The sequence below is a fragment of the Penaeus chinensis genome, chromosome 1 (assembly GCF_019202785.1).
Source record: "Penaeus chinensis breed Huanghai No. 1 chromosome 1, ASM1920278v2, whole genome shotgun sequence".
Lineage (NCBI taxonomy): Eukaryota > Metazoa > Arthropoda > Malacostraca > Decapoda > Penaeidae > Penaeus > Penaeus chinensis.
In genome coordinates, this window is record NC_061819.1 from 36,044,177 (window position 1) to 36,051,676 (window position 7,500).

Genomic DNA, 7,500 nt, shown 5'->3' on the forward strand with positions numbered 1-7,500 from the left:
ACGAACACACACACACACACACACACACACACACACACACACACACACACACACACCCACTCAAACACAAGCACAAGTCTTCATATTGTTGATTCAAATCTTGATTTTAAATAAATAATAACCGCTTTTTTTAAGTACCTGACTCAAAACACACGAATAAAACTCTTCTCTCTTTTTCTATAACAATAACAATAATCACGGTAAATCTCCCTTTCCTTCTTATCTCTACAACAACAGGATAGGATTTGGCGTAAGACTCGCTCTGAAAACGGCTCTCCCTTCGGCTGCAAGGGAGTCGACCCGAACAGGAACTGGGGCTTCCATTGGAATGGTTGGTGTCTTGTTGTTGTTGTTGTTGGTTTTATCATTATTGTTTAGTTTTGTTATCATTATTGTGTAATAGTTTTGTGTTATTATTATTATTTGGTGCTTGGTATTGTCATTATTATTACCAGTGTTGTTATTGTCATCATCATTATTATTATTATTATCAGTATTGTCATCATCATTATTTACTGTCATTATTATCATTATTATCATCATCATTCTTATCGTCATCATTCATGTCAAAATGACCACTCTTCACTACTCGCCGCTACTCCAACACCTAACTCCCCCCCCCTCCCCCCCCTTCTCCCTCCCCACAGAAAACGGAGCCTCTAACAACCCTTGTTCAGAAATCTTCGCCGGCCCCTCCGCGTTCTCAGAGATCGAGATGCAGAACGTCCGAGATCAGATCCTCGCTCAGTCGAACCTCGTGGTCTATCTGACTTTCCATTCCTACTCTCAGCTGTGGCTTTATCCCTGGGGCTACACTTCAGCTCTCCCCGATGACTGGCAGGACTTGGTGAGTTGGTTTTGGACACTGGTTTTGAAATTGGTCTTGACACTGGATCTTCCACTGGTTTGTATTTTGGTTCTGACACCAGCTTTGAAATTGGTTTTGACACTGGATCTTCAACTGGTTTGTATTTTGGTTCTGACACCAGCTTTGAAATTGGTTTTGACACTGGATCTTCAACTGGTTTGTATTTTGGTTCTGACACCAGCTTTGAAATTGGTTTTGACACTGGATCTTCAACTGGTTTGTATTTTGGTTCTGACACCAGCTTTGAAATTGATTTTGACACTGGATCTTAAATTGGTTTATGTCTTGTTTCTGAGACCAGCTTTGAAAAAAAAAAAATTGACGCTGGATCTTAAATTGATTTGAAAGTGATTTTGGCACTTAAAAAGCCACTGGGTCTGTGATTCTGTTTGAACTTTTTTTTGACCCTGGCTCTGAAAATGGTCTGAATTTTGGTTTTGACACTATCTCTAAAGTGGCTTACATTCTTTGCTTTAGCACTAGCTCTTAGGTTAGTTTTGACACTGACCCGGAAATTGGCATTCCACTGATTTTTTTAACGTATCATACATTGACAATTTTATCTTCTATTTATCTATATTTCCAGTAACTGTAATCAAATCCATAATTGTTGTTTCTTACCCTACTCAATGAGAGAGAGAGAGAGAGAGAGAGAGAGAGAGAGAGAGAGAGAGAGAGAGAGAGAGAAGGGAAAAAAGAAAAGAGAGAAGAGAGATAGAGAGAGAGAGAGAGAGAGAGAGAGAGAGAGAGAGAGAGAGAGAGAGAGAGAGAGAGAGAGAGAGAGAGGGAGAGAGAGAGAGAGAGAGAGAGAGAGAGAGAGAGATAGAGAGCGAGAGAGAGAGGGAGAAAGCAAGAGAGAGAGAGAGAGAGAAAGAAAGAGAGAGAGAGAGAGAGACAGAGAGAGAGAGAGAGAAAGAGAGAGAGAGAGACAGAGAGAGAGACAGAGAGAGAGAGAGAGAAAGAGAGAGAGAGAGAGAGAAAGAGAGAGAGAGAGAGGAGAGAGAGAGAAAGAGAGAAAAAAAGAAAGACAGACAGAAAGAAAGAGAAACAGAGAGAGAGAGAGGAGCAAGATAGAAAGAGGTCATTAGCCCTAACATTCAGCCAGTTACAACTCGGAACCAAAAAGACCTGCTACATGCACAAACATCTACTAACAGCACATTTTCCCTTACAGGATACCTTGGCTCACTCGGCCGTGGATGCTCTTACAGCTGTACACGGAACTATCTACGATATCGGTTCCTCTACTAACGTCCTGTGTAAGTTAACAGCGATGGAACTTCACATGTCCCTTTATAAACTTTATATATCCCGTTATGATTTATATATATATAAATATGTCACGCCCTCCCTCACTCCCATCCCACAGACGCCGCAGCCGGAGGGTCAGACGACTGGGCCAAGGGCGAAGGCGGAGTCAAGTACGCCTATACAGTGGAGCTCCGTGACACAGGTAACTACGGCTTCGTCCTTCCTCCCGATCAGATCATTCCTACAGGCGAGGAGACGTTCGAAGCTCTCAAAGTGGTAGCGAACTTCGTTAAGGACAACTATTGAGGGAATCTTCAGAGGCTCGGAGATGTGATTAAGAGACCAAATAAAAATTGAGATTTGTGGATTGGCGTTTCTTTTTTCTTTTTTTGTTGTGTGTGTGTCTTCATTCTTTCCTTCCTTCCTCCTCTTCTTGTAGCAAAAAGAAGTATCAATGAAAATTGATTGTATTGTAATTGGAAAGTATAGTGGATTTTTGTGCAACAAGATAATGCATTTTAATTTCGTGTCTCTCTCTCTTTCTCTCTTTCTCTCTCTCTCTCTCTTTCTCTCTCTCTCTCTTTCTCTCTTTCTCTCTCTCTCTCTTTCTCTCTTTCTCTCTCTCTCTCTCTCTCTCTCTTTCTCTCTCTCTCTCTTTCTCTCTCTTCTCTCTTTCTCTCTCTCTCTCTTTCTCTCTTTCTCTCTCATCAAAATCTTTGTAAACCATATATGGATAACTAAGGATCTCAAAGTTTATTTAAAAATATACTAAAGGGTGTAAATAAAAGTAAAATACATTTAAAAATAAGAGCCAGCGTGGTACAGAAATAAAAAAGCGTAAAAAGGAGGCTGGCAGAGGGAAGTGGTCCGGCTGTGCTCGACTCGCCCTGTGGATTTCGGCAGGATGCTGGGTAGGATAGGGATAGGATGGGAGTAGGGGAGGATAGGATTAAAGGTAGAAGGTAGGGTAAATGGGAGAAAGGGAATAGAACAGTGGGAAATTAGCGTAGAAGCAGAAGGAAGAGAAAAAACGAAGGAACAAGAAGAGGGTGCGAATAAGAGGGGTACGAGGGGGAAATGCGGCAAGATACAGGGCAGGATAGGGATAGGATGGAGGCAGGATAGAGTAGGGATAGAGATAAAAGGTAGAACAAGCAAGGACAACGAGAAAAAGAGGGAGAAGCTACCGTGGAAGTAGAGAGAGAAGAGAAAAAGCGAGGGGACAGGAAGAGGGTGCGGATAAGGGGACGAGAGGGATAGAAGGATCGGAGCAAGGAAGGAGGGGGGATAGGTAGTGGGTATAGTGGGGGGGGGGAGGAGGTTGAAAGTGACTAGGAATACGCGTTAGAAAACAGAACATTTTAAAATTATTCTAATACACATTTAATATCACTCTATATCTTAACCCCATTCCCTTTTACAAATCCTCAACGTATTCCGTTTGCTCCCTCTCTATACCCTTTTAACTAACATTCTATCCGAATGCACTATGCAACGACTGACTTCGAATATAAAATAATCATGAACTTTTCACCACAAATACCTTACCATCATGCTTTATGACCTTTGGTGTCTAGCACATTTATTTTTTTCGAAATATTAACCAATATTCAATGATTTATTAATGTTTGTTTTGTAGCAATTTTAGATTAAATTTTAGATTAAATTTTTATCTTTTCAATTAAACAAGTAAACAAAGTTGATAGTGTTAATGGAAATATAATAGGAATAATTAAATAATTAAACAATAAGCAAAATATGCTCGAGAACAATTTAAAAAAAAAATCGAAAAAATCGACACGAGGTCTCTCTCTCACCCCCCCCCCCCCCCCCCCGCCAACGAATCAACTGTGTCAAACCGTTCGTATAATTTTCTTTCAATAACTGTAATCACTACCAATTAGTCTATCTGTTTCATGCAAAATTAAGTAAATGAATATATTTTTTTTTCGTTTTAAGCAGAATAATAACCTCTGATTAGATAGAAATCGGTAAAAAAAAATGAATAGGTTCAGCCATCAAGGGTTTACTCTCTGACGCCCGCCATGGCGGTCCGATTTCTTCCGGGCGTTGGCTAGCTTCTGCTTCTTCTTCTTCTTCTTCTTCTGCTTCTTCTTGTTGGTATGGCAGAAGACTTCATCTTCCCTGCGTGTATTAAGCCAGTTTGAATGATCAACGCATATATGACTCGATGTGGGGATTAATGAAACAGAAGAGTTGATGCGCTTAACTCTACGTATTGAGGAGGATCTACGCAGCACAACCCTTTACATTAAGGATAAATAAGTCTGCCGCTAGATGGCGTACAAAAAAAGAAAACATACTCTTACATGGGTAACTTAACAAAATGAATGTTTACCTTAGTTTAGGTAATATGACTTTTTTCTCATTTATTAATGATATTAATAAATAAGAAAAAAATATCCTTATCCTAATAACCATTTTTGATTATTCCAACACTTCTTTTGCTTCTTCTTCTCCTTCTTCTGCTTCTGCTTCTTCTTCTTCTTCTTCTTCCTCTGCTTCTTCTTCTTTTGCTTCTGCTTCTTCTTCTTTTGCTTCTGCTTCTTCTTCTTTTGCTTCTGCTTCTTCTTCTTTTGCTTCTGCTTCTTCTTCTTTTGCTTCTGCTTCTTCTTCTTTTGCTTCTGCTTCTTCTTCTTTTGCTTCTGCTTCTTCTTTTGCTTCTGCTTCTTCTTCTTTTGCTTCTGCTTCTTCTTATTTTGCTTCTTCTTCTTCTTCTGCTTCTGCTTCTGCGTCTTCTTCTTCTTCGTCTTCTGCTTCTTCTTCTTCTTCTTTTGCTTCTTCTTCTTTTGCTTCTGCTTCTTCTTCTTTTGCTTCTGCTTCTTCTTCTTTTGCTTCTGCTTCTGCTTCTGCTTCTGCTTCTGCTTCTGTTTCTTCTTCTTCTTCTTCTTCTTCTTCTTCTTCTTCTTCTTCTTCTTCTTCTTCTTCTTCTTCTTCTACTCGTGTAGCTCAGCAGAGCTCCGTATTTTATTCACCTTTTCCCCTCAAATGGAGCAACAAAACAACATATAAAACATGGTGGCAGCTGTATCCGTCTCCAAGCATAGATTAAGAGGGGAAAGAGGTAATAACCTGGAGATACCGAAATATGGACTTTAAAATACGAGAGGTAAGCGACCAGCCAGCTAAGAGACAAGTGCCACGTCGCACCTAAACCACGAATGATTCGCTCTCAGTGAAGGTATCAAGCCAAATAAGACTGAAGTATATAAGAAACATGCGAAAGTAAGTCACAGTTCGCTTCATAGTTCCTGTGTACCCAACACAGATCAACATTCAGCAACGAGAAACTCGTTTCACTTAGACAGGAAACCTCAAAAGATGTCATCCTGCATGGACTGAAAGACATCATTATTCAAGGATGGCCAGAAAAGATGAAAGACTAACCGAGAATGCTGCAACCATACTGGTCCTTCAGAGATGAGCTATCTATTGAAGATGGACTAGTGATAAAAGGCAGCAGAGTCGTAATCCCAGCTTCCATGCAGAAACTTGTGCTTGACCGCATCCACGAAGGACACCAAGGCATCACGAAATGCCAACTTCGAGCCAAGGACTGTGTATACTGGCCTTCAATCAACAAGGACATTGAAGACCTAGTCCAGCAGTGTTCCATTTGCCAAGAAACGTCAAGGTCACATACAAAGGAAACCCTCATCCCGCATGAACTTCCTACACGACCATGGCAGTATGTCGGAACTGATCTTTTCCATTATGGAGGAAATTATTACCTGATTATAGCTGACTACTACTCAAAGTTTCCAGTTATCAGGAAAATGCCCATGCATGTCACAAGCCAAGCTGTGATCAAGGGATTGAAGAACTTGTTTTCTGAGTACGGAGTTCCTGAAAAAGTATATAGTGATAATGGACGCCAATATAGCTCAGAAGAATTTGCAACGTTCGCTTCGAACTGGGAGTTTGAAAATATAACAAGTTCAACCCACTATCCTCAGTCAAATGGATTCATTGAAAGAACTATCCAGACTGTTAAAAACACCATCGACAAGGCAAAAAGAAGCAACAAGGATCCGGAAATGGCACTATTAACCCTACGTACCACACCACTGGATAGCAAGTTGCCAAGCCCAGCAGAACTTCTGATCGGGAGGAAGATGAGGAGTAACCTACCCCTTCACCTGCCTACAAAGGAAGGGCAAAAGCAAGATGTCTATGAAAACTTCAAGAGGAAGCAAGACACACAGAAGCAGTATTACGACCGAGGAGCAAAAGACCAGCCAACACTCCTAGCAGGCCAAGCTGTTCGAGTTCAAGACCACATTACTGGAAGATGGACACCCGCTACATTGGTGGAGAAATCCCAAGAACCTCGATCATACATAGTTGAAACACAAGATGGAGGTATCTTACGAAGAAACAGACGACACATCAAGCACACGCCACAACCCAAGCATCCACTTCCAGATGAACACCATGCAGAAGAGTCTACTGGAACCACATTGAATATAGATAACGAGCAAGATCATGTAAGCAAGGCTCCTGAAGTAGTGCCTCAAGAACAAGAATCAACTTGCGATGGCACAAGAACAAGATGTGGCCGTACCATCAAGAAGCCTAATAGACTGAACTTATAATCTGTTTCAGTCTCCACAGTGTTTATGTGTAGTGTTCAATAGTGTTAAGGAAAGTGCTATAATAATGGCCAGTATACTAATATGATTCTCAAAACAAGGTGCTATGTTCTTAACTGATTCTTTTTGAAAATTACTGAAAACAAAGTGCTATGTACCTACCCAATTGTTTTGAAAATTACTGACAAAGGTGCTAAATCTTATTTTACATGTCTGTGAACACAAGGCATTCTCAGGTGCAATCTCAGTTACCCAACTCTAGCAGCTCATAGAATGTTAAACTCTATTTTTGATACATTGCAGATTCTCACATATTTCTGTAACTAACTACCAAATACTATATCTCAAATATGATAAGAATCTAACCCACTGTCTTTTCTTTTTGAAAAAGAGGGATGTAATATATTTACCCTATATTATAATATTAGTAACGTATCCCTCTACATATATTGCATGCGTACGTAACCCTTATGTAAACATTAGTGTTGTACACTCCTCCAGAATATACTCGTGTAGCTCAGCAGAGCTCCGTATTTTATTCCACCTTTTCCCCTCAAATGGAGCAACAAAACAACATATAAAACAGTTTCTGTTTCTGTAACACCAGGTGAAGACGGTATTAGTATAGACCTTATATTAGACGCAGGAGAAATTGCAACAGTAAAACTAGCCAATCTTTTTAACAAATCCCTTCTCAATGGAAAAATTCCGAAAGCCTGGAAAAATGCAACAATTATCTTGATTCATAAAAAAGGGGACAGAAGGATC

General features: G+C 40.2%; 2 protein-coding genes across 2 annotated transcripts in view; both read left to right on the plus strand.

Annotated features, from left to right (window-relative positions):
- LOC125026307 (carboxypeptidase B-like) overlaps positions 1–2,484 on the plus strand; it is a 6,503-nt gene extending 4,019 nt beyond the window's left edge. Inside the window, exons 6-9 of the mRNA XM_047614653.1 lie at positions 238–331; positions 648–847; positions 2,043–2,127; positions 2,238–2,484. Of these exons, the coding sequence (XP_047470609.1) occupies positions 238–331; positions 648–847; positions 2,043–2,127; positions 2,238–2,425 (567 nt within the window). The 3' untranslated portion in view covers positions 2,426–2,484. The remainder of the gene's footprint in view (positions 1–237; positions 332–647; positions 848–2,042; positions 2,128–2,237) is intronic.
- Positions 2,485–5,532: 3,048 nt separating this feature from the next.
- Positions 5,533–6,735, plus strand: LOC125039498 (uncharacterized protein K02A2.6-like). The gene has a single exon (XM_047633554.1). The coding sequence runs from the start codon at positions 5,533–5,535 to the stop codon at positions 6,733–6,735; it is 1,203 nt and encodes a 400-aa protein (XP_047489510.1).
- The last annotated feature ends 765 nt before the right edge of the window (positions 6,736–7,500 follow it).